The 27,938-nt window shown below is 40.2% G+C and overlaps 1 protein-coding gene across 1 annotated transcript in view; it reads left to right on the top strand.

The window, feature by feature from the left end:
* The first annotated feature begins 1,372 nt into the window (after window positions 1–1,372).
* Window positions 1,373–27,938, top strand: part of kansl2 (KAT8 regulatory NSL complex subunit 2) — a 70,273-nt gene continuing 43,707 nt past the window's right edge. The window contains exons 1-2 of the mRNA XM_034172007.1: window positions 1,373–1,461; window positions 19,367–19,624. Of these exons, the coding sequence (XP_034027898.1) occupies window positions 19,374–19,624 (251 nt within the window). The 5' untranslated portion in view covers window positions 1,373–1,461; window positions 19,367–19,373. The remainder of the gene's footprint in view (window positions 1,462–19,366; window positions 19,625–27,938) is intronic.

Genomic DNA, 27,938 nt, shown 5'->3' with positions numbered 1-27,938 from the left:
ATGTTGGTATTTATAATCCACAAGAATTGAACTACAAGGCTATCTTGATGGATTCTGAAATAATGTTCATAATCCAGATGTCCACCTAAACTGTTTTCATAGTTGTGTAAATCGTACATGGTGATGCATGCTACTGACATACCTCCGCTTCATGGTCATGAAGATGAAGCTTAATGCTGTCCAATTAATTTAAATCTTACATTGTTGCCTAAAAAAAATACAAGTCTATGTACATTTGATTCTGATTTAGCTTCATACGGTATATAGTATAACTGCTGGTTGTCATTTCAGTCAGCTCGTAATAAACTAATTTGTTTTAGTAGGTAGAAATGCAGTACAACAAATCACCCATATAATTAAAGATTGGTTCCTTGATTTATGAAAGAAGTGGTTTTAAAAACATGATTCTGCTCAGGCAGCAGAGGCTTGGAGACATTCAGTTCTTGGTTGTAATAGGTGAATGGTAATGCACTGAATATTATCTTTGTAGGTTGGCCTACATTGCAAGTGACAAATGTCACCTTTATAAATGCTTATTGTATTGCAACATTCTGATCTGGGCAGACCTTCCAATGTAAGTGTGACCTTTATGCTGTATACACATGCACAGGCTTTTTCACAGTAAGCCCATATGTGGGGAACTAGTTGGAACACACTCATGCAAACTAACAATGCAACATCAAATGCTACAACTGTTTTCTTTTACTATGACATCTTAGTGTTTTATTGACTCAGGTTTGGAAATGAACCATTTAGGGATTTTCAGTTAAAACAGTTTTTTTGTTTGTTTTGTTTGTTTTAATATGTAGTTGTTTTACTCCAATTTAAAGTCAATAAATATTTTAAGAAAATTCACATGGCCTATTTGTTATGATTCTTTGCCGTTATAATCGTGGTGACAGACAGCTGGACTAACCAATCGGAGTTCTGAGGGGGTTGGTTCTTTTTGTCAAGGCAGGGTTTGATGTTGCCAGGTTCGCGTATTTTAAGCGATTGTAAATTTGCAGCCTTGGTGGTTGCACTAACAATTACTTTAAAAATCGATTCTTTTTCTCGATTAGTTAAGTTCATAAAATGCCAAGATGGCGCCTTCAAAAGTTTGTCTTTTTTTCCTCTTTTCGCAAATCACTTATCAAAATGCTTACTGGTTAATCATTGCAGCTCTTGAATTTCTGATAATTTTCTGTTGACCTTATAAAATCAGATTTCATAGTTAGGAATTATATTTTTTCCATACCCATATATTAGTGGAAAAGTGATTCAAAACTAAAGTGCTTCACACCCCTTCCTTCGTTTGAAGACTCAAGTAGCTTTTTGGCTACATTGTCGTCTACGTTTGCTTGTACATCCAGTTATATCTGGCAACACTATCAAGAAACGCTTAGTAGTCTGCCGCTTGGTGATCGTGAAGATTTGACCGGGTGGTTCGAGCACCATAACCATTTATTAGTAACAGCAAATGTAAGTATTTCTCTTTTGGCCCTTAGATATTCCATGATGAAGAATGTGATTAGATATTCTCGCCGGCCAGCAGGTCTGAGGTTTTTGTTGGTTGCTTTTAGTGAGACTAAAAAAAAAATGGCGGCTCATCACGGACACAACAGTGACGCAGATGGCGGCGCGTGCTCCGCGTGCTGCCTTCACCACAGTGGGACGTCAGTTTTTCAGTTGTTTTAAATTAAATAAAAATTCAGACCTCAAACGTCAAATGTAAACAACAAAGGTGGCTTGATGAGTGTTACCACTGTCGGAGGAAGATTTTCTTTTAAAAGAAGCCGTGAACTTTCAGCTACAATTTGCCAGAAGGCACGTGGGATACTTGATTCTCTGATCTCTGTGCCTTTCCGTGGGTACTACTATGTTGTTTTTGTGCATTTAAAAAAAAAATCATATAAACCCTCAAGCCAGTGTGAAAACCACTGCCCACTGTTGTTTCTTACTGTCATGTGTACAGTAAAAACAGGCAGTTATACCACACAATGAAATTCTTACTCTGTTCATTCTCCCTAGAAAATTTGATGATTTTAAAAGAAAACACATAAAAATACACATTATTAGACTGAAGAATGTATTATATACACTATTTAAAGGATGCACAGTTTAGAGGATGTGCAGTTTATGCAGTATTGGCAATTTAGTGCAGTATTGTGTAGTTTTAAGCAGCATTCCTGCAGTACAGGAGTCCTAAGGTGCATGGATGCATAAATAGTGAACAGAGCTATTATAAGAAATTCTTAGAGGATGATAGTGATAATGATGAAGACCAGAATAACTGTGACATAACAGTCACTCATGTGGTGGAGAGGTCAGTGTGTAAGACAGTTATTGAGAAGCCTAGTGGCCTGTGAGTAGAAACTGTTCACCAGCCTAGTAGTCCTGGACATCAGAGAGTGAAGAGTGAGTGTGGTGTGTGTACTGTCCCTGATGAGGTTGTGTGTCCTACGTAGGACTCTGGTTTGGTAAATGTCCTGACGTGAGGGAAAGGCTGCCTCACAGATGTACTGTGAGGTCTTAATCACATGCTGGAGAGCCTTCATGTCTTGGACTGTACAGTTACCATACCAGACTGTGATGGCAGTGATGAGGACACTTTCAGTCATACACCTGTAGAAGTTGCTGAGAATTTTGGCTGAAATACCAAATTCTCTCAGTCTTCTCAGAATGTACAGTCTCTGTTGGGGCTTCTTGATGATCTGTCAGGTGTTGTAAGACCAGGTGAGATCATCACTAATGTGAGTGCTGAGGAATTTGTCTCATCAATGTATAGTGGTGTGTGGAGTTCCCCAATCCTCCTTGGATCAATAACCATCTCTTTGTGGTAAGATTTGCAACATCAGGCTAAGAGATTGTCCACCTCTCTTCTGTATGCTGTCTCTCATCCCCACCAGTGATCAGACCGATGACTGTGGTGTCATCTGCAAATTTAATGATGCTGGTGTTGTTCTGGGAGGCTACACAGTGTGTAGGGCAGGGGCCTCAGTACACAGCCCTGGGGAGTCCCGTGCTCACATTTGTAATGCAAGATGTGCAGTATGAACTTTAACTGACTGGGGTCTGTCTGTTAGATAATTCAGCACCTAGTTACAGAGTGAGGGTATCAGTCCAAGTGTGAGGAGCTTATCTGTGAGTTGCGGGGAATGACTGTGTTGAATGCTAAGCTGCAGTCGATGAAAGGCATTCTGACATGTATGTCTCTGCCCTCTAAGTGCATGAGGGCTGTGTGGATAGCGGTGTAACTGCATCATCAGTGGATCGCCTTTGGCGGTATGCAAACTGTAGGGGGTCTACGGTGTCTGGAATATTCTTTTTAATGTGGGTTATCGATTCTATTTAATCCACTAGATGCGGATGCAGCCTGTGAGGTGTTGCCAGCAGCCTCCATCTTGCTTAGCGTCATTCCGTGTCGTCAGACATTAGATTAAATAGAAATATGATTATGCACTGACTTAAACTTGGGTTAAAGTGATCTGAAAATGCTTTTTTTAGTGCAGCATTCAGGTACAGCAACAAGCTGACAAATGATTGTGAGCTGGTTAAATAAAGTTTAAATTAAAAAATAAAAATTGTGGAGTGAGCTTTCATAAGTGTGTATTATATACGAGGTCTATTAGAAAAGTATCCGACATGATTTTTTTCAAAAACCATATGAATTTGAATCACGTGTGATTGCGTCAGACAAGCTTGAACCCTCCTGTGCATGCGTGAGTTTCTCCAAGCCTGTCGGTTGCGTCATTCGCCTGTGAGCAGGCTTTGAGTGAGGAGTGGTCCAGCCCCCTCGTCATTGTTTCATTGCCAGGAAATGGCGGAATGATTTGGGCTTTTTTTCCATCAGAATTTTTTCAGAAACTGTTAGAGACTGGCAGCTGGAAACCATTAGAAAAATTTATCTGGCTTTCGGTGAAAATGTTACGGGCTTGGTAGCGAATAAGGAGTGTTACTGTCGCTTTAAGGATGGCCCCCAGCGGCTGTGGGGCACGCCGTGCTCCGAAGCCGCCATCGACAGGCTGAACGACCATTTCATTTCTAAACGGATGGCTGTCTGGATCCGTGACCACCGTGTGCCATTTCTTCTGGTTATCACAAGAGCTGGACATCAACCATTTTCCGGCAGATTTCACTTTAACAAGAGATTTTGTCATGGAAAGCCGAGCGGGAGGCTTCGCGCGTCACGATGGATTCGCTACTGGAGCGAGACAAAACCACCTCCGTTTTGGTCTCACAGGACGGCTTTGAGATGGTGTTCAGACAGCTGTCGGTGGTTTTTCCATCGAGTGATTATCCGAGAAATTGTGGAGGTGCCTGGACATGCCAGAAACATGTCCTGTGAGGCTTCATCACGGCGTTGCTTTGCGCCTTTCCATTGGTTTTTTGAAAAAAATAATAAGGTCGGATACTTTTCTAATAGACCTCGTATAATATAAATTAGGGCTGCAGCTATCGTTTTTTTTGTAATCGAGTATTCTATCGATTATTCTGGCGATTAATCAAGTAATCGGATAAAAAGTGCTTTTGCATTTTTAAACAACATCAGTAATCCTGGGCTCTCCCTAAGCAATGGCACAGTGTCCCTGTGCCAAAGTGTTGACATTTTGCTGAAATGGCGATGGGATGTGGCTTTCTGTTCTGTTTTTTTTGTTTGTTTTTTTTCCCCAATTTGTAAAATGTAACCATTTTGAGTTTTTTTTTTTTTTTTTTTAAGGTCTGTGGACTGGATCCCTGCATGATTTTATTTTATTTTATTTTTTTTATCCCTGTTTCTCTGCGATTCAGCAGATGCATTTCAGCAGGTGGTTGAACATGCAAGCCTCGCAGTTAGTTTTTTAGTTGTGTTTTTTTTTTTTTAAGTTACCATGTTTGTGATGCATTGTGTGTTGCCCAGAAAAAAGCGAAACACTTAGTGCGAGTTTGTACAGCAGCCGGCTTCGACTGTGGGTGCCCGGCCGTCGGGTCAATAGTCACACACCACGTTGAGCAGACTGTGTGTTTTTTAATAATAGACAAACACACTGCTTCGCTTTAAATGCACAGTAAGTCTGTTTCAGATGATCAGTGTGGACCCTCTTTCTCTTAAAAGGCTTTATTTTGTTCTGTGCCGCATTGGAAAGCAGTAGCTTTAAGGGCTAAATTATTAGCTGTTACACCGCCTGAGCGCATGCTCTAGTCTTCTTCTGTTGTTTTTCTGGGGACATTACAGCTGTTTCATTTTATTTCTATTATTTGATATTTTGGAGAAGCGCTGCGTAAAAGCGACATCACTGGCGGGTTAAGAGCTGTCTTTAACTCTCTGGGGCCGACGCCGCTGTATACGACGGCTGAGACCAAGCTTTACTAAATTATAAATAGCTTTTTAATGATATGAGATAGAAACTTACTTTTTTTTTGTTGTTTTTTTTTTTTTTTTTTGCCAAATACATTTTATTCGCCCTTTATCCATGTACAATTTTAACAGAATTATTTTACAGAATATGTCTTACATGTTTTTCTGTATATAGAAGTCGGAAAAAAAAAGAAAAAAAAAAAAGGACAATAAAACATCAGAACAAACGGAAAAAAAAAAAAAAAAGGAAACAGCTTCTCTTACTTTATAAAATTGTAAATGTTACTACTTATATTTTCTGCAATGGGTTTAAAAATCAATGAGGTCATCAGATAAGTCTAAACTGTTTATAAAGTTTATAAATGGTCTCCATATTTCTTCAAATAAATGTTGTTTCGCTTTGCGTATATATGATATTCTTTCCAATGGTAGGCAAGAGAGCATTTGTTTTAGCCACTGGGAGGCGCTTGGTCCATTGACATTTTTCCAGGTAAGAGCAATACATCTTTTAGCTATTAATGAGCTTATGTCAATAAAAATGCAGTCTGTTTTTAGTGAAATTGTGATTCTTTCGGGTATAGAGCCAGCAAGAACATCAAGGGCTCCAAAGTGATCTTTTTCGAAATTATTTTCTCAATTTGGTCTTTTACTTTTAGCCAAAAATGTCTCACCTGGCTGCATTCCCATATACAATGTATTAATGTTCCTTTTAAGCCACATTTTATACATGTGTCTGGAATGTTCTTGTATATTTATTTAATTTAATGGTGTAGTGTATACTCGCATTATCCATTTATATTGTAATATTTTAAGACGACTATTAATAGATATTTGTGAGATTTTTTGCAAACTGTTTCCCAGTCTTGTTCACTGATTTTAATGTTTAAGTCTTCATTCCAGGATACTAGTTTTCTTATTGTATTTTCATTTGAATATGATTGTAGTAACATATAAAAATCAGAGATTATGCCTTTTCTTAATTTATTTTTTAATATCAAATTTTCTAGTTGTGTAAGTGGAATTTTTTGTAGATTTGTTTGATATTTATTTACAAACTTCTTAGTTGTAGGTATTTAAAATAGTGTTTGTTATCGAGATCAAACTTTACTTTGAGTTCTTCAAAAGACATAAAATTATCTGATTCTGATGGGTAGAGATTCCCAATTGTTTTAAGTCCCTTAGTTGCCCATGTTTTAAAAGTGGCGTCTGCTCTTCCGGGAGTGAAGAGCTGATTGCCCCATATAGGACTTAGCTGAGATAGTATTGGGTCTCTTTTAAATATTTTCTGACATCATGCCAGATCTTCACCATATGTTTGAGAAAGGGATTTGTTATTTGTTTCAATAGCTGTTTTGTGTGTCAGAGTAGAAGAATGAATGTAGGGTAATTTTAAACTTTGGCCTTCCATTTCTACCCAATGTGGGTTATTATCATTAAAATAAAAAGTTATAGAGCGCAATTGTGTAGCCCAGTAATACCATAGGAAATTGGGGCATTTCAACCCTCCTCTGTCAAATGGCATATACAGGAGAGAGAGACGAAGTTTAGATTTTCCATTGTTCCATATCAAGCTCAAAGTTGTTTTTTTAAGCCAAAAAACAAGTCAGAAGGGGGGGGTGGGGGGTGGGGGGTAAAGGGATGTTTTGAAATAGATATAATAATTTTGGCAATATAATCATTTTTAAAGTATTTATTCTACCCATAATAGATAGGGGCAATGGCTTCCATCGATCTACAGATGTTTTAATTTCTTCTTTTAGCCTATCATAATTTGCCTTAACCAATTTTTCTGCATTTGGCAAGATTAAGACTCCCAAATATTCAAATTGTTCTATTATTTTGAATTTGTAGGCTAATATTTGAATATTGGGGTATTTTCTTTCCGTTTCATTTAGTAATAATATTGAAGACTTTGTTTCATTCACTTTATAGCCGGAGATATTCCCATATAGTTGTATTACTTCCAGAACTGCCGGGATTGAAGACGCTAGTTTTGATAGAAATAAATAATATCATCAGCAAATAATGCAATCCTATGTTCATTCTGACCTATACTTATTCCAGATATTCGTGTGTGCGAACGTATAACTGTTGCGAAAAGTTCTATCGCTAAGGAGAATAGTAGGGGAGAGAGGGGGCATCCTTGACGGCAACCGCTTTTGATTTTAAATGGTTTTGAAAGATGTCTATTTGTTAAAATTTCTGCTGTTGGATTTTTGTAAAGTATTTTTATCATTTTGTAAAATTGCTTCCCAGGCCAAATCTATCCAGAATATTAAAAAGATAGGGCATTCGACTCTATCGAAGGCCTTTTCTGCGTCGATTGAAAGTAGTGCACAGTCTTTTTCGTCTTTTTTGTAGTGAAGAATATTCAAAACTCTTCTCACATTGTGAAAGCCTTGTCTTCCACTTATGAACCCATTCTGGTCGATATTTATTACACTAGGAAGGGCTTTCTGAAGTCGCCTTGCCAATATTTTGCAAATTATTTTGAGGTCAGAATTGAGGAGGCTGATTGGTCTGAAATTTTCGCATTTAGTTGGAGGTTTCCCGGGTTTTGATAGTAGAACTATTAGTGCTTCATTTAGAGACAGCGGCAGACAATCTTTTTCGAAAGTTTCTTCTATTATATCTAGCAGCGGTTTTAGCAGTTTATCTTTAAATTTTCTGTATATATCAATGGGAATACCATCTGGGCGGCCCGCTTACCTAATTTCATTGCGTCGATGGTGTTTGAGATTTCTTCTGTTGTTATTTCTAGATCTAATTCTCTTCTGTGTCCATCTGAAATAGTTGGAATCTTTATCCTATCTAAGACTGCATTCATGGTCTGTGCACTACAATTTGTTTCTGTATTATACAATTTTTTATAATGATCCTTAAATGCATCATTAATTTCTTTTGGATTTATTATTGTTCGGCCTTTATTTTCCAAAGAAGTAATTATCGTTTTGTTTCAAGCTGCTTAATTTGCCAGGCTAATAGCTTTCCAACTTTGTCTCCTTGCTCATAAAATGTTTGCTTTAACCGTAAAAGACTAGATGCAGCTTTAGAGCTTGTTTGTTTTTCATAATCTGCTCTCAAAAGTAGAAGTTCTTTTGCCGCCACAGGATCATTGCCCTAAAAATACTTTCTCTTGGGTTGTGTTGATGTTATTTTCCAGTTGTTTTAGTTCTTGTTTTGCTTTTTTAGATTTATGGCCAGTGTAACTAATAATGTGTCCTCTGAGGAATGCTTTAAAAGCATCCCATCTGATTCCTGCTGATGTTTGGTTTTTATTAAAGAGAAATATTCATCTATTTGACTCCCAATATATTTGATGAATTCCTCATCTTGTAACCATTTGTGTTGAAATCTCCATCTGGGTGGTTCACAAGTGATATCTTCATCTCGATAAATCAATTTACATGGCGCATGATCTGAGATAGCAATACTATCATATGAACAATTTTGAATTTTTGATATCAAATCTGTTGAAATTAAAAAATAATCTATACGTGAATATGTTTGGAATGTTGCAGAGAAACATGAATATGATTTGCTTTGTTGATTTAGTGTTCTCCAAATATCTATTAGTTTCAGATCGCTCATAAATTGTTTATAGTTGTTCTGCAGTTATTATGAGACTGATCTGCTCCGTTGATCGGTCTTGACTAGGTTCCAGGGTACAGTTAAAGTCCCCTGCTATTATGTGGTGTCCCGACAGAGTTGAAAGCAAAAGAAATAACTCATCATAAAAGGAGGGGTCATCAGTGTTAGGACCATAGACGTTGACTAAATTTATGTTTCCTAGTAGTAATGATCCTTGGATAATTAGATATCTACCCCTCTTGTCTTTAATAACATTATTTATTTGGAATGGGACAGTTTCATGAATAAGTGTCATTACTCCCTTGCACGGGAGGAAAATGCTGATGTATATACACTACCCCGCCACCTTCTCCTAACCCTTTTTTCGTCCTCCTCCATCAGATGAGTCTCTTGCAAAATATGATTTTGGAGTCCATACTTTTTAATTTGTTCATGACCTGTTTAACCTTTTTATAGCGTTGTAGACCCCTGCAGTTCCAAGTTACAAAATTTAAATTTACACCCTGTGCATTTTAACCCTTTAATCATAAAACAGAAACATAGGGATAATATCATCCTATATTCAGCTATGTCGAAATTACCAGTAGACATAAATAATACTTTGAGAGAAGCATAACTCTTAACATGTCGAACCAGCATATGGTGCCTTAACTCAGAACAGTACCCCAACCATCCCCTCTGTGGGCCCCCCTCCCTCCTCGATTCTTCTTCCGTTATCGCATATGACCGATCACAGAATGTGAGGAGCAGTCGAACCTTTCTCTTGTATTCAAAACTGATATAAGCTCCTGCTATATGTGCTATTGTTCACATTAGTATGTCTTAGCTGTTGTCCTTTAGTTGTATTAAGTATAGAGCAGTGGATACGCTATCATTCAACATATGGTAAATCATGAACAGTATGACACTTCTCTTAAGCATAATGCGTGCTTCAAATTACAACGTTACATATCTTCTCTATTCTTCTGGATCTTGCGTAAAAATTCCCGAGCCTCCGCCGGAGTCTTGAAAGCGTAGGTTTTTCCGTCTTGGGTCACCAGTAGTTTCGCTGGGTGGACAAGTCCATGTCTCAGACCCAATTTACGAAGCTCTTCTCGAACGGGATCAAATTGTTTGCGTTGCTGGTGCACACCCGCGGCATAATCAGGATAAAACGTACTAGATGCTCCTCGTAATAAATGTTCCCTTTTGCTCTTGTCGCGGTAACAGTAGCCATCTTGTCCCTGTAATTGAGGAATTTCATGATCAAAACACGGGGCGCCTCGTTGTTGTCTCGCTTCGGCCAATCCTGTGTGCTCTCTCAATGATCATAGGAGTTGCGTAGATTTCACGGCCAAGTACCTCCGGTAGCCACTTTTCCAGAAACTTACAAGGGTCTTGTCCTTCAGATCCTTCTGGGAGAAAACGCGAGTCTCAAGTTATTGCGTCTGGACCTCGACTCCAAGTCCAGAATTTTTTCTTCCAACGCTTTCTGTTTCGTTCCAGAGCGCTAGTTTTAGTCCGCAGGATCTCTACTTCGTCTTCCGCATTAGATATGCGAGTTCCCGCTTCATTGACCCTTTTAGCACAGTCCTTTATTTCTCCACGAATGTTGTCCAAATCTGATTTTATGGTGGTGACGATAGTTAATATTTCATCCACCTTACTATTCTGGGATTTCTCCTCGGCGTTTGTGGTCCCAATTAGCTGTGGAGCGAGGACGCTCTCGTTAGCATTAGCTTTCTGCAAATCCCGGAGAGTGTAGTCTGTTAGCTTCGGTTGTTTTGCCTTTTCGTTGACTTCTTGTGGAGTTTTTGATGTTTTTGGAGGCATCTTGTAGAGTTAGGAGTGTTGAAGAACGTTCTTTACAGCTAAGGAAAATTTTTAGCATCAAAAAGTAGCACAATAGCGGAGCAGTGAAGAACATGGCTTTTCACACGGTCGCCATAACCGGAAGTCCTTGTTTGTTTTTTTTGCTGAAAAACTCCATGGACTTTTGAGCCAGCCGTCAGCCATCTTTGTACTCCTCATAGAAGCTGTGTGATGACGTGCGCAATGTGAGTGTCCAATCGGAATTGGTTCACCGTCACATGGTTTTCCAAAATCCAATCGTAGGGCAGATTTACTTCACATGATAAACCAAAGATCGTTTTTTAGCAGTGATGTGTTACTAGTTGGCCCGTTTGAATAGTCATCTGGCTGCTTGCACCAATGCGCCCTGCTCCATTACGCACAGCAATCAGTGAAAGTGAGCAGAGGGAGCAGACAGAGAGCCTCTGATGACAATCTCACATGCTCAAACATAGAGTGTGTGAATTTTAGAGATGCTCCACTCCTCATTACGTGTGAATGTTATTGAATAAGCCTGTGGCAAGCTCTCTCGCACCGGCGTAAAGTACTGTTTACCATATCAATGGAGCGAGGGGGAGGGGCCGCTCCTCGGAGTGTAAATGAGCCAAAGTGTGAAAGCTGCTTTCAGAGCAGGACAGAACCAAAACACAGTAGAAGTAGAATTTTGTGATGTGACCTTTGTGTAATAGCAGACAGAAATTGCTTTGAACTGAAGACAAACAAAACGCATTGACCATTTTGTATATATTGTTCAAAATGTGCATTTGTGTTTATTGTTTGAACCTTTTTGTTGTACAGTCTCTCACACAAGAGCCCAAATTACCTTTATAAAGTGTCAAAACAGTTGTTTATAATAGTTTACTCTGTTTTGAATAAATGTATGGAAAATTATTTTCCGCTTTACTTGTTCCTTCTATTTCTGATTGTAAACCTTTATTACACTTATAAAACACAACTATAGCATATATATTCTGAAAGTACAGGTTGTCCTGAAAAAAGAGACGTAAAGCTTGATTGTGGGATGCAGGAAAAGCTGTTAACAGCAATAATTAAACATTTATGCCAGGCGAGTAAACTGTCCAAAAATGCCCTTGGACCCCAGAGAGTTAATATTAATATCTTTAATTTGATGCAAGCGTCCGAAGCTCTTGTTTTCACCCCTGATTATTTCCCATCTTTAACTTCAAAATTAAATTAATTAAGGATCAGACTAGGATCTCATGTCGTGGCAGACATAGTGTGTTTGACAAACTGATGGTATTATTTTCTGTCTGGACTGGGACAAACAAATTCATTCAAGTCTATTATATAAATAGTCTGATCCTCTTCTGTATTTGTTTTGACAAATAGTGGCTGTATAAATGTGGGACTGAGTTTGAATAAACGTAACAGCACAGTAATAGCATGGAAAATGCAGTTTTATCCTGAAACTCTCTTTAAAAACATTGATTATGTCCACATTGATTTCTTCTTATCTGGTTGTCAGACGCTAACCAAGATGGCGGCGCTCTGGCAGCAGCCAGCGAATGAGCGGATCAGTCAGGTCCACTATATAGTGAGTAAATAGAAATTGATGATTGGAGTCCTTCCCACATGCACCGAGGGTGAGAGGTAGAGTGGTAACTAGGGATGGATATTGATAAGATTTTATCGATATTATCGATTTTGCTTATCGATCCGATTCCTTATCGATACCTCTTGTGAATTTTCTGTGTACTAAAAGTGGACTTTACAGGTTTTCTATGTCAGCAACATTTTATTGAGTCTTAAAGTAAATAAATATGAAATTGGTCACTGGATCCTTAATCTTTGGACATAAATAGAAATAAACGAAATCTGTAGTTTTTGTCAAAAGCATTTTCTTTCAGACATTATTGGCATGAATGTCTTTCCATACCTCTGAGCTGAGCTCTTGCAGCTGGCTGTGCTGCACGTCAGGATGTAATTCATAAAGAATGCAGGACGTCTTATTTTGGGAGGAAAAATGTTTTAGTAGATTGTAGTTTATTGTCTGTATTACAACGTTTGGAAAGAGGTGTCATTTTATTTAAAGCGGCGATTCTTTATGAATTTATTAATTCTCACCGGACTCTGTCTCGGCAGAGAGCCATGCAGCATTTTGAGCTGTACCAACGGAACGGAGGACAATTCTCATTCCTTGACTGCAACAAGAGAAGAGTCCCAGTTAGTGACTTTAATCCACACAAAAGTGACTCACGTTTGACATATTTCAATGGCTTTGAGAGGGGTTAAGAAGTGGCCTTTACGCTTCTGAAAAGCAGTGAATCAAAGAACCAACGAAGCAGTGCTTCAATCCACTGCTTCATTGGTCAAGCTTGAAAGTGGAGTCGCGCTACAGAAGCGGTCAATTACAGACCCGCTGCAAGGTCTGCAATCAACGTAGAGAAATTATCATTTTCCCGACAAACGCAGTCAAAAACAATGGCTGCTCTGAAGGACCGATAAGGGAATCGTTAAGCAAAAAGCTTATTGATGTCGGTGGATCAAATAATTTCTTAACGATACCCGAAAAGAACCAGTTCTCGATACCCAACCCGAGTGGTAACCCTCCAACTTCAGTCGGTATTGTCTCACTGACTAGCTTGTAAAGAAACATTCATAATAATAAGCACGTAGAGCTACTTGCTTAATGTTGGCACACAGTGATGTACTACTATATTCTGTATTATTTATACTAATATATACACTCAACAAAAATATAAACGCAACACTTTTGGTTTTGCTCCCATTTTGTATGAGATGAACTCAAAGATCTAAAACTTTTTCCACATACACAATATCACCATTTCCCTCAAATATTGTTCACAAACCAGTCTAAATCTGTGATAGTGAGCACTTCTCCTTTGCTGAGATAATCCATCCCACCTCACAGGTGTGCCATATCAAGATGCTGATTAGACACCATGATTAGTGCACAGGTGTGCCTTAGACTGTCCACAATAAAAGGCCACTCTGAAAGGTGCAGTTTTATCACACAGCACAATGCCACAGATGTCGCAAGATTTGAGGGAGCGTGCAGTTGGCATGCTGACAGCAGGAATGTCAACCAGAGCTGTTGCTCGTGTATTGAATGTTCATTTCTCTACCATAAGCCATCTCCAAAGGTGTTTCAGAGAATTTGGCAGTACATCCAACCAGCCTCACAACCACAGACCACGTGTAACCACACCAGCCCAGGAGCTCCACATCCAGCATGTTCACCTCCAACATCGTCTGAGACCATCCACTCGGACAGCTGCTGAAACAATTGGTTTGCATAACCAAAGAATTTCTGCACAAACTGTCAGAAACTGTCTCAGTGAAGCTCATCTGCATGCTCGTTGTCCTCATCGGGGTCTCGACCTGACTCCAGTTCGTCGTCGTAACCGACTTGAGTGGGCAAGTGCTCACATTCCCTGGCGTTTGGCACGTTGGAGAGGTGTTCTCTTCATGGATGAATCCCGGTTCACACTGTCCAGGGCAGATGGCAGACAGCGTGTGTGGCGCCGTGTGGGTGAGCGGTTTTCTGATGTCAGTGTTGTGGATCGAGTGGCCCATGGTGGCGGTGGGGTTATGGTATGGGCAGGCGTCTGTTATGGACGAAGAACACAGGTGCATTTTATTGATGGCATTTTGAATGCACAGAGATACCGTGACGAGATCCTGAGGCCCATTGTTGTGCCATACATCCAAGAACATCACCTCATGTTGCAGCAGGATAATGCACGGCCCCATGTTGCAAGGATCTGTACACAATTCTTGGAAGCTGAAACTGTCTCAGTTCTTGCATGGCCGGCATACTCACCAGACATGTCACCCACTGAGCATGTTTGGGATGCTCTGGACCGGTGTATACAACAGCATGTACCAGTTCCTGCCAATATCCAGCAACTTTGCACAGCCATTGAAGAGGAGTGGACCAACATTCCACAGGCCACAATTGACAACCTGATCAACTCTATGCGAAGGAGATGTGTTGCACTGCATGAGGCAAATGGTGGTCACACCAGATACTGACTGGTATCCCCCCCCCCAATAAACAAAACTGCACCTTTCAGAGTGGCCTTTTATTGTGGACAGTCTAAGGCACACCTGTGCACTAATCATGGTGTCTAATCAGCATCTTGATATGGCACACCTGTGAGGTGGGATGGATTATCTCAGCAAAGGAGAAGTGCTCACTATCACAGATTTAGACTGGTTTGTGAACAATATTTGAGGGAAATTGTGATATTGTGTATGTGGAAAAAGTTTTAGATCTTTGAGTTCATCTCATACAAAATGGGAGCAAAACCAAAAGTGTTGCGTTTATATTTTTGTTGAGTGTGTGTGTGTGTGTGTGTGTATATATATATATATATATATATATACACGTATTGGTGGCAAGAGCTAGTTAATATTTACCCCCATACGTAGTGCAATAGTGGTCTCCATCTTGTGTGACCACTCCTAGCATGAGACAGAAATGTTGATGGGTGGTCTCTCACCAGGGACACATATTGCTCCAGTGTACTTGGTGCTAAGTTCGGATGTTTGTATATATGAGGAGGTGTTGGTCACATAACAAGAGGACCACTGTATTTTCCTAAAATATGCCAAACCACACAGAAACATTAAAAATGCACAATAAGCTTTATTCTTATTTTACAGCGCTTTTCTGTACTGATAGTCTTCAGTTTGAACAAGAAAGAGTTCCTGTTGAGATGTTATTATTTCAGTTACATACCAATAGCTTTTTAACTCTTTGAACTTGTTTAACCCTTAAACTTGATTTCCATCACTTCAGTTTTAAATGATGATGATAATAATAATAATATAACACTCAAATATGCATCCAAGGAATATGTACACTATAAAGTAACACCAAGAGTTCAATCATTCCTGCCATCTGCACTCGAACATTAAACTTTAATACACAAATATATTGTCACTGTTCATCTTAATCATCCTCATCATCTGTGGACTCACTAGACACCTTGGATGGGTTCTTACGCTGTTCACCTCCCAAGCAGGTGCAGGCACAACACCTGCATGGGCATATCATTACACTTGCAGGTGCATACTGTATATGGTATGCATATGTGCACCTGCAAATGGTATATGCTATATTAATACCAGTTTGAGAATGGCTGTTGGCTTTGCCAATGACATGGATGCAAACATTTTGATTTTCATACTTCAGTTCCACCCCCTTGATGGAAAACCGGCTGTAATGTTTTTAGTGATACCCAATTCAGCTGTACAACAGAGCTAGTATTATTCCAGATGCATCACCCAAGCGGCCTGAAATGATAAACAAAATATGTAGTGGGTGTTGCAGAAGCCCATTTTGAGCTGATCTTGGCACGTCATCTATAAACACACATGTACAACCCCTGGCAAAAATGATGGAATCACCGGGCTCGGAGGATGTTCATTCAGTTGTTTAATTTTGTAGGAAAAAAGCAGATCACAGACATGACACAAAACTAAAGTCATTTCAAATGGCAACTTTCTGGCTTTAAGAAACACTATAACAAATCAGGAAAAAGAATTTTGGCAGTCAGTAACGGTTACTTTTTTAGACCAAGCAGAGGGCAAAAAATATGGAATCGCTCAATTCTGAGGAAAAAAATTATGGAATTATGAAAAACCAAAGAACACTCCAACACATCGCTTGTATTTTGTTGCACCACCTCTGGCTTTTATAACAGCTTGCAGTCTCTGAGGCATGGACTTAATGAGTGACAAACAGTACTCTTCATGAATCTGGCTCCAGCTTTCTCTGATTGCTGTTGCCAGATCAGCTTTACAGGTTGGAGCCTTGTCATGGACCATTTTCTTCAACTTCCACCAAAGATTTTCAATTGGATTAAGATCCGGACTATTTGCAGGCCATGACATTGACCTTATGTGTCTTTTTGCAAGGAATGTTTTCACAGTTTTTGCTCTATGGCAAGATGCATTATCATCTTGAAAAATGATTTCATCATCCCCAAACATCCTTTCAATTGATGGGATAAGAAAAGTGTCCAAAATATCAATGTAAATTTGTGCATTTATTGATGATGTAATGACAGCCATCTCCCCAGTGCCTTTACCTGACATGCAGCCCCATATCATCAATGACTGTGGAAATTTACATGTTCTCTTCAGGCAGTCATCTTTATAAATCTCATTGGAACGGCACCAGACAAAAGTTCCAGCATCATCACCTTGCCCAATGCAGATTCGAGATTCATCACTGAATATGACTTTCATCCAGTCATCCACAGTCCACGATTGCTTTTCCTTAGCCCATTGTAACCTTGTTTTTTTCTGTTTAGGTGTTAATGATGGCTTTCTTTTAGCTTTTCTGTATGTAAATCCCATTTCCTTTAGGCGGTTTCTTACAGTTCGGTCACAGACGTTGACTCCAGTTTCCTCCCATTCGTTCCTCATTTGTTTTGTTGTGCATTTTGATTTTGAGACATATTGCTTTAAGTTTTCTGTCTTGACACTTTGATGTCTTCCTTGGTCTACCAGTATGTTTGCCTTTAACAACCTTGCCATGTTGTTTGTATTTGGTCCAGAGTTTAGACACAGCTGACTGTGAACAACCAACATCTTTTGCAACATTGCGTGATGATTTACCCTCTTTTAAGAGTTTGATAATCCTCTCTTTTGTTTCAATTGACATCTCTCGTGTTGGAGCCATGATTCATGTCAGTCCACTTGGTGCAACAGCTCTCTAAGGTGTGATCACTCCTTTTTAGATGCAGACTAACGAGCAGATCTGATTTGATGCAGGTGTTAGTTTTGGGGATGAAAATTTACAGGGTGATTCCATAATTTATTCCTCAGAATTGAGTGAGTCCATATTTTTTTTTCCCTCTGCTTGGTCTAAAAAAGTAACCGTTACTGACTGCCACAATTTTTTTTTCTTGATTTCTTATAGTGTTTCTTAAAGCCAGAAAGCTGCCATTTGAAATGACTTTAGTTTTGTGTCATGACTGTGATCTGCTTTTTTTCTACAAAATTAAACAACTGAATGAACATCCTCAGAGGCCGGTGATTCCATAATTTTTGCCAGGGGTTGTATGTACATCTTGAAATTTTTTACTATATTTTCATTTAGACATTAATAATATACTTGTGTTATAATGTGATAGACAGTACATTTCTTTGTGGTACAGTAGTGTTCAGAATAATAGTAGTGCTATGTGACTAAAAAGATTTATCCAGGTTTTGAGTATATTTCTTATTGTTACATGGGAAGCAAGGTACCAGTAGATTTCTCACAAATTCAACAAGACCAAGCATTCATGATATGCACACTCTTAAGGCTATGAAATTGGGCTATTAGTAAAAAAAAAAAGTAGAAAAGGGAGTGTTCACAATAATAGTAGTGTGGCAATCAGTCAGTGAGTTCATCAATTTTGTGGAACAAACAGGTGTGAATCAGGTGTCCCCTATTTAAGGATGAAGCCAGCATCTGTTGAACATGCTTTTCTCATTGAAAGCCTGAGGAAAATGGGACGTTCAAGACATTGTTCAGAAGAACAGTGTAGTTTGATTAAAAGTTGATTGGAGACGGGAAAACTTATACGCAGGTATAAAAAATTATAGGCTGTTCATCTACAATGATCTCCAATGCTTCAAAATGGACAAAAAAAAAACCTGAGATGCGTGGAAGAAAAAAAAAACAACCATCAAAATGGATGGAAGAATAACCAGAATGGCAAAGGCTCACCCATTGATCAGCTCCAGGATGATCAAAGACAGTCTGGAGTTACCTGTAAGTGCTGTGACAGTCAGAAGACGCCTGTGTGAAGCTAATTTATTTTCAAGAATCCCCCAAAAAGTCCCTCTGTTAAATAAAAGACATGTGCAGAAGAGGTTACAATTTGCCAAAGAACAATTGAGGAATATTTTGTGGACTGATGAGAGTAAAATTATTCTTTTTGGGTCCACGGGCCGCAGACAGTTTGTGAGACGACCCCCAAACTCTGAATTCAAGCCACAGTTCACAGTGAAGACAGTGAAGCATGGTGGTGCAAGCATCATGATATGGGCATGTTTCTCCTACTATGGTGTTGGGCTTATATATCGCATACCAGGTATCATGGATCAGTCTGGATATGTCAAAATACTTGAAGAGGTCATGTTGCCTTATGCTGAAGAGGACATGCCCTTGAAATGGGTGTTTCAACAAGACAATGACCCCAAGCACACTAGTAAACGAGCAAAATCTTGGTTCCAAACCAACAAAATGAATGCTTCGCAGATGTGAAGAGATCATGAAAAACTGTGGTTATACAACTAAATACTAGTGTAGTGATTCACAGGATTGCTAAAAAAGCAGTTTGAACATAATAGTTTCGAGTTTGTAGCGTCAAACTTTTTTTTACTAATAACCCATTTTCATAGCCTTAAGAGTGTGCATATCATGAATGCTTGGTCTTGTTGGATTTGTGAGAATCTACTGAATCTACTGGTACCTTGTTTCCCATGTAACAATAAGAAATATACTCAAAACCTGGATTAATCTTTTTAGTCATATAGCACTACTATTATTCTGAACACTACTGTACCAACAATCGTTTCACAATGTCACATTCTGAATGTTGTTCAGTGCTGAAAGTTCATTCTTTACACATTGTTTTTCAGTTTTGCAATGAACAGGATACGAATTCATGTGTTGCCCTCAAGTCGTAACCGGGTGACCCAGACGCCACGTCCTCAAGAGTCTCAGACGTGCTCGTTCACTCAGCGACCATGCTCGCAGCCGCGCCTGGATGGCCTGGAGTACTGCATGAAACACATCTTGGAGGACAAGAACGCACCATTCAAGCAGTGCAGCTATGTCTCCACCAAGAATGGCAAACGCTGCCCCAACGCAGCACCAAAGGTCGAAAAGAAAGATGGGTGAGTCAGAAGTGAAAATTTGTCAGTTTTTACAATGTATTTATGTAATGTGTTTTACATTCTTTAAAAATAAGGTTGCAGGCCTTAACATGGCCACTAGCCTGCTTGTCCAAAGCTTGCTACCTTTATTTCCCAGCTGGACAAGTGATATTTAAAACCTTAGTGGTGCAACATATTCTGAATAGAAAGCTACACAGCTCCTCTTGTGGTGCATGAGAACAAGATTTTCAGGTTCCACACGCACCAACTTGTAAAAACATTTGGGTCTTGAACTAGAATGGAACTGGTTTTGCCTTAGTCTTGTGTGGTGGCTGGCAAACAGGGTCATGTCTCCAGGAAACTCCTTTCCTGGAGCAGGGTTCTCTTTGGTCTTCAAAAGCTGATAGCCATTGTGGCTAATTGGTGGGAATTTCAATGAGCCACATGGGAAGTTGTTTAGCCACACATTGATTTAAAAAAAAACATGTGCATGAGTGCAAATTCAAAACAACATTTAAGAGAGTACAAAAAGCTTAAACAGCACTCTGCTGTCGTCGACCGAACGGTCCCTCCTAAAAATTGGTCCAGCCTGCCTTCATTGCACATGCGTCTTTTCTGTGCATCAGTCCCGGTTCACCGATTATCACCTCATTTTTGCTTAAAACTGCACTCCAGTCATCATCTTACTCAGCAGCAGATATCTGAAGCATTTGTACAACAATCATTTCCACATAAATTCAGCATTATTTCATAATAAAAGACAGAGGAAGCGATCAGAACACCACAGCCAGAATGATTTAACACTAGGACTTCCAGAACTCCAGAACACTACTAGAACTGCCAAGGCCGTCAGTTGACAGGTAGCATTCTGGCGGATGGAATGCTTGGGCGGTAATGGTGTCATCGCATTCCATGGCCAGAATGTTAAGGTATTCATGCATGCTATAAAATGATGGTTTGGAAAAGGATATAATAATATTATTTGGTCAAAAACGTACTATGTTTTATGAGTATTTATAAATAGTATTTAAAAAAGACAGAGTGGCAGATAAATTTGAAATAAAGGTTTACTTGAAGCATCATTCATTTGTAAGAGTTCTTTTTATAACAAAACACAAAAAATACAGTAATTATAATGTTGCAAATATTTAAGCAATATATTCTATTGATTACATAAATTATTTTACAATTAATTAATTCAGTGTTTTTCATTCAGATCTAGTAACTTAATAATTATAAAATGATATGGAACAAAAAATAACAAAAACTCATTAATAATTATTTACATTTTTAATCATACATTTCAAACTGTATAATAACAAGAACAAATAAGAACTTAGCAATAATGATAACAATAATACAATATGGAAACAAAAAACAATGAAAAACAATTTCCAAAATTGAAGTATTAGGATAACAAGAAATCTATATACAGTTTTTACACGTCACAGCCGTAGACGCTGTGCATTTCCCACACACCACCTTCTTGCACAGACAGCAAACATCTTTGGAGCGATTTTTGGAGCAACTTTTGCGCACTTGGCACTGTCGTCTCTTCTCCAAAACAATCAGGTCTTCCACAGGTGCTGGCTCACGGGGCAGCGGCTGTGTTTTGGTGCGCATGTAACTGAAGCGCAGTTCGTTTGCGAGCTGCAGGATAAAGTTTTGTCCTGGGATATTTCATTGTGGCATTTTTGATACAAAATCCATGAATTGATTGCAGCCATGTCGAGGACATTGTAAAAAAACTGCCATTGGCCACCTACGTGTTGCAGCTTTAACAGAGTATTTTTTTAGCATTTGGTCAAGCACATCCATGCCAACCTTTGTGTGATTGTAGTAAACCACGGGCTCTGTTTGGATTTAGGGCTGCTGAGAGTACCAGATGAAGTGTGCACGGTGCTCAGCACACACATTTTTTTAGTGTTTTACACTGGTAGACAGTTGAGGGTGACATTGTCTGTTTCTGAGGACACGGGTTGAGTGCAGTGGCCTTTGCTCCTTTACGCACGGGGGAAGCTCACGTCTGCTTTTATTGACTGTGCCCACGATGCTGGGTCTTCTTTATTTGAAGTTTCCTGGCTAGTTCAAGTGATGTAAAAAGTGTCGTGTGACGTTTTCTCACCTTCCCCGTGAATGGCTCCATCAGCTTCAGCACCCACACTCTCTCCAAGCCGCTGACTTGGCATGTGCGTCTCATCCTTTCCCAGATAAGGAGTGCCGTTCAACATAAACTTAGTGTTGACATCTGCTGCCAGCCAAAACTGATGCCGAGCTTATCTGGTTGTTTGACATGTACTGGAGGAAGGCACACCTTGGCTTTGGTCGGGAGGAGCTGTTCATCAATCGTTATTCAGCACCAGGTTTGTAACAGCACATACAATTATTGACAAAACTGTCCCACGCCGCATTCATGAGAGCAAACTTTGTTATTTGGAGGCGTGTGTGTCTGCTCCCTTTCTTATCAAAGCACAAAAAGCGCATTATAGCTATGAAGCGTTTTTTTGGCATTGTCTCACGGAAGTATGGGAAACCCTCAGTCATCTGACCAAAAGCTGGACAGCTCCATGTTACGGCCCCCCCTTTCACTCCGCGGACATAATCAGAGCTAAAAACGCCTTCAGCTCATCCACACTCATTTCCGAGGAGGAGTCACTGCCCAAAACTCTGCGTGCCTCAGCCACAGTACAGTCTCTTATGTGGTTCAGCATTTCAATGTCCACCAGGCAGAGGAAGGCAATTTGGGCATCCTGAACCCTTGCGCTTTGCGTTATGGGGTGGGTCCCTCCGCCTCTGTCAGCACATTCTGACTCTGACGCCTCCCACTTCTGTCTGCCTCCTGTCCCACAGGTCCACACAGTGCCGTCCTTTCCTGTCCTCCTGCTCCCTCTCATGTGTGCCCCTCATCCTGTGCCATTGATGGAGACGCTGGTGAAGTGCAGAATAGATTGTTGTACTTCTATACTTTTCATGTATGGCCTAGTTTATTGTATATTTTTTCATTGTATATTATTAGCCCATTATCAGTACCTTGATTTGACGTTTCACCAGGGCCATGAGTTGGAAAGCAGGGTTTATGCGGGAGACTGGGCGCCTGCCTCATCTCTCTGCTCCTGAACCTGCGCTGATTGTGGCATTGCTATATATAGTACATAAATTATTTTACTAATCTGTTGACTAGAGCCTAAAATAATAATATCCTTATATCGGATACTCTATTACTACCTTGAAAAAATGTGTCATCACCACCTCCTGCTGACGGGACAACTCGTATCTTTTTAGCCGGGGGAGGCTCACTCTCTGACTCGCTGTCACTGGAGCTGACGACGGCCCAAGAGCTGTCCGAATCCCCTCACCCCCCAGAATCCCCCTCATCTAAATTTGTAGAATTTCCGGTGCTTCTTTTACAGAAAATCGGCGTCTGGAAGCCATTTAAAATGAATTGCTATCTGTATCCTTCTCAGACAGTGCACCAGAGCGGTGGTTGCTAGGAGATGCTTGCACCCACACTCAGCCACGGGGAAAAAATACAATGCAAATAATAGGGCCGTCAAACTAGCAGCTGCGGTAGTTAGAGGTAGAAATACTTATATCTTCTTTTTCCTTTTTTTAAAATAGAGACAAAGGAACAAAGAGGACAAAGGTTCAAAGTCGGGATGCCAGGAAGAGAGTGGTTTTAATTAACCAGAGTTATGACAGGTCAAACTTTCAAAACCGTCAAATTGACTACCCAGGTAGTTCTAGTGTTAAGAGGTTTTACCTTGTCATCTGATGGCTAATAATCCCATTATTCCCTTTGATCGCTTTGGGTGTAGACAGTCCATGTCAGACGAGCTGCTGTGGTCCCAAATGACGCATGCACAGTGAAGGCAGAGTGTACCAATTTTTAGGGGGGGGATGTTAGGTCTGCGATACCGGCTTAATGTTATCTCACACTGTGACAGATTCCATGAACTTTCAGAATCCGTCAGTCTCCACTGGATTTGGGGCTCTGATGAATGGATAATGTCACATTTCCACTGGAAAGACAGAGCTGCATTCAGCAGAATGATTTTCCCAGTTTCAAGACATGTGGTGCATCCGGAAAGCATTCACAGCACTTCACTTTTTCCACATTTTGTTATGTTACAGCTAGGGCTGCTGCTATCGATTATTTTAGTAATCCAGTGTATTCTATCGATTATTCTGGCGATTAATCGAGTAATCTGAATAAAAAGTATTTTGCGTTTTTTAAACAACATCAACAGTCCAGGGCTCTTCCTAAGCAGTGGCACAGTGTTGCTGTGCCACCACACAGATTGTCAAATTTAGTATATCCCTTTCTGTTTTCCTGGGTAATTATTTTTTCACATCGTTACAAATTTTGGCTCTTTCCCTGTGTCAGGAGCTCAGCCAAAGTTGGGCCAAAGTCTTGACATTTTGCTGAAATGCCGATGGCATGTGGCTTTCTGTTTTTTTGTTTTCCCCAGCTTGTAAAATTTAATCATTTTTAAGTGTTTTTTTTTTTTAAGGTTGGTGGACTGGGTCCCTGCATGAGTTGTTTGTTTTTTTTTAATCCCTCTTTCTCTGTGATTCAACAGATGCATTTCAGCTGGAGGTTGAACATGTAAGCCTCGCAGTCACTGTTTTTTGTTACCATGTTTGTGAAGCGTTGTGTGTTGCCCAAAAAAAACGAAAATTAAAAAGCGAAACACTCAATGTGAGTCTGAGTAAAACACAGAAGAAAGAGTGGACTTCTTCCAGAGACTGTCATTGTGGTCGGGGACGGAGCTGTGACAACTCAGGTGTGAGGGGAGTGCTAAGCCAATCACACCGGGCAGAGAGAGGCAACAGCTGGCCGCCGCGCAAATAGTCACTCCCCAGCGGACGAAACTGTTCTTTTTTTGTGTTTTTTTAAACAGAAACACACTGCTTCGCTTTAAATGCGCAGTAAGCTACAACCCCAATTCCAATTAAGTTGGGACGTTGAGTAATATGGAAATAAAAACAGAATACAATGATTTGCAAATCCTCTTCAACCTATATTCAATTGAATACACCACAAAGACAAGATATTTGATGTTCAAACTGTTAAACTTTATTGTTTGTGCAATATTTGCTTATTTTGAAATGGATGCCTGCAACACATTTCAAAAAAGCTGGGACAGTGGTATGTTTACCACTGTGTTACATCACTTTTCCTTCTAACAACATTCAATAAGTGTTTTGCGAACTGAGGACACTAATTGTTGAAGCTTTGTGGGTGGAATTCTTTCCTATTCTTGCTTGATGTACGACTTCAGTTGTTCAATGGTCCGGGGTCTCCGTCGTATTTTGCGCTTCATAATGCGCCACACATTTTCAATGGGTGACAGGTCTGGACTGCAGGCAGATCTGAAATGGCTGTGCACCGACGCTCCCCATCTAATCTGGTGGAGCTTGAGAGGTGCTGCAAAGAGGAATGGGCAAAACTGCCCAAGATAGGTGGCACCAAGCTTGTGGCATCATATTGAAGAAGACTTGAGACTGTAATTTCTGCCAAAAGTGCATCAGTAAAGTATTGAGGCAAAGGGTGTGAGTACTTATGTACATGAGATTTCTTAGTTTTTATTTTTAAGATATTTGCAAAAAAAAACAAACAAAAAAAAACCATGTTGTCATCATGGAGTGTTGTGAGTAGAATTTGAGGGTAAAAAAATGAATTTATTCCATTTTGGAGTAAAGCTGTAACATGAAATATGTTTTAAAAAAGGTGAAGTGCTCTGAATACTTTCCAGATGCACTGTATATATGTGCTGGGGGTGGGGAACTGGATGTGAGCAGGATTTGGCGAGGTCCTGAACGCAAATCTGGCTAGCTTGGGGATTATGATATCACACTTCCTCATTACTTTCATGTGCTGACAGATTCTCTCCACTGTGGCGAGAACCGCAAACAACCTTTCTCTTCTCTGCGGCGCTTTCTGACCACGAGAATGTGCTGGGCGCACGCTGACGTCCAAATCCACATGCACACAGCCGCGCTCTTTTTCTTCAGTAAGTCTGACCTTGGCTAGATGAAAAGCCGTACTACAGGTTGTTGTGTCGGGAACTGTCCTCGCTCCCCTCATGTTGCATTCACTGGCGGCACGGTGCTTAGTGGTTAGCACTGATGCTGCACAGCAAGAAGGTCATGAGATCGCTTCCTGCCCTTTCTGTGTGGAGTTTGCATGTTCTCCCCGTGTCTGCGTGGGTTTCCTCCGAGCACTCCGGTTTCCTCCCACAATGAAAAACATGCTTATTTCGGGTCTGCTCCTTTCTCTGCCCCTGACCAATGCAGAGTCTCTACATCTGGAGTTGGTCCCCGGGCGCCAGACTGTGGCTGCCCACTGCTCCTAGTGGCTGGAATGCATCTAACTGTAGTTAGGATGGGTTAATTGTAGAAGAAAAATTTAGCTGTAATGCAATGACAAATAAATGAAATAATAATAATAATAATTATTATTATTATTGACGCCCCTGCACCGGAGCATTGGCCAGTCAGAAACCCAATCTGAAGCATCGGACACCTGCACAACATGAACACATGAGTATTGTAGAAGTAACAAACAAGTACAAATCACAGCAGGGTTTTATTTTTATCCAGTGTTTGCGTAATTTTTCCTCAGTTCATTTATATATTCTCATTTTTTAAGGATGTTTTTAAGGATATTTGACCATTTATTTCATCTCATGATCTCATAAATTCAGTATACGACGCAGCACAGGTAGGTGCCGTCAGAAAACACCGGTAGAGAAAGAGCAGAGAAAAGTAAAGAAAAGTAGTTTGTTTTTTTCTTGTTGTTGTTTTGTTTTTTTTTTTAAAAACATGTTCACTCGGGTTAAAATCCTCTCTCTGCTCCGCACTCGCTGTGTCACGTGCACTGATGGTTCTCAGCAGAATGTCTCGTGGCCCCGTTCGCAGCACGCGCGCACACACACACACACACACCCCTCCTCCGGTAAACTGCGCATTTTAGACAGCTTTGAACAAGACGGCCACCGTTTTAATCACCCGTCTTATCCAAGTTTGAACGTTCAGATGACGGCAGGACAGCTCGCTGCCTAAAACTATGAATTGAGAGAAAAACAAAGACTTAAATAAAATAAACGACTCGTCGACTACTAAATTAGTTGTCAACAGTTTCATTAGTCGACGTTGTCGTGACTAGTCGACTAGTTGTGGCAGCCCTATTTGAAAAGCAACCCCCTTTCCTCGATTTTCTCGGGAAAAATCTTCGTGAGACGAACGGTTAAAATGTACCCCCTTTCCCGAGTAAATCAGAACGCGCATGCGGCCCCTTATGTGTCTGGAGTGGAGGGGGGAATAAGACCAACCTGTTTTCAAGCCCAAACATTTGTTTGAGAAATAAAAATAGAACATTTTCCTATAAATAATTATGATGGCTTTTAGAACTAACAAATTTAATTTTAACGATCAACGTACGAGGTTGGACACATAAGAAATTATTAATAGTGACTGACCAGTATTTCACAGTTCCTCTGATCGCTCCTCATCGTCCTGGCGCCGCTGCGCTATCACGTCTTTTTCCACTGACTCACACCTCGCTGCAGGTGTCTTTTTCCGAGTGTAGAACACAGTTATCAATCAATCAATTTTATTTATATAGCGCCAAATCACAACAAACAGTTGCCCCAAGGCGCTTTATATTGTAAGGCAAGGCCATACAATAATTACGTAAAAACCCCAACGGTCAAAACGACCCCCTGTGAGCAAGCACTTGGCGACAGTGGGAAGGAAAAACTCCCTTTTAACAGGAAGAAACCTCCAGCAGAACCAGGCTCAGGGAGGGGCAGTCTTCTGCTGGGACTGGTTGGGGCTGAGGGAGAGAACCAGGAAAAAGACATGCTGTGGAGGGGAGCAGAGATCAATCACTAATGATTAAATGCAGAGTGGTGCATACAGAGCAAAAAGAGAAAGAAACAGTGCATCATGGGAACCCCCCAGCAGTCTACGTCTATAGCAGCATAACTAAGGGATGGTTCAGGGTCACCTGATCCAGCCCTAACTATAAGCTTTAGCAAAAAGGAAAGTTTTAAGCCTAATCTTAAAAGTAGAGAGGGTGTCTGTCTCCCTGATCTGAATTGGGAGCTGGTTCCACAGGAGAGGAGCCTGAAAGCTGAAGGCTCTGCCTCCCATTCTACTCTTACAAACCCTAGGAACTACAAGTAAGCCTGCAGTCTGAGAGCAAAGCGCTCTATTGGGTGATATGGTACTATGAGGTCCCTAAGATAAGATGGGACCTGATTATTCAAAACCTTATAAGTAAGAAGAAGAATTTTAAATTCTATTCTAGAATTAACAGGAAGCCAATGAA

This window comes from Thalassophryne amazonica, chromosome 6 (assembly GCF_902500255.1).
Source record: "Thalassophryne amazonica chromosome 6, fThaAma1.1, whole genome shotgun sequence".
NCBI classification, from domain to species: Eukaryota; Metazoa; Chordata; class Actinopteri; order Batrachoidiformes; family Batrachoididae; genus Thalassophryne; species Thalassophryne amazonica.
This window is presented reverse-complemented; position numbering and strand designations above follow the sequence as displayed.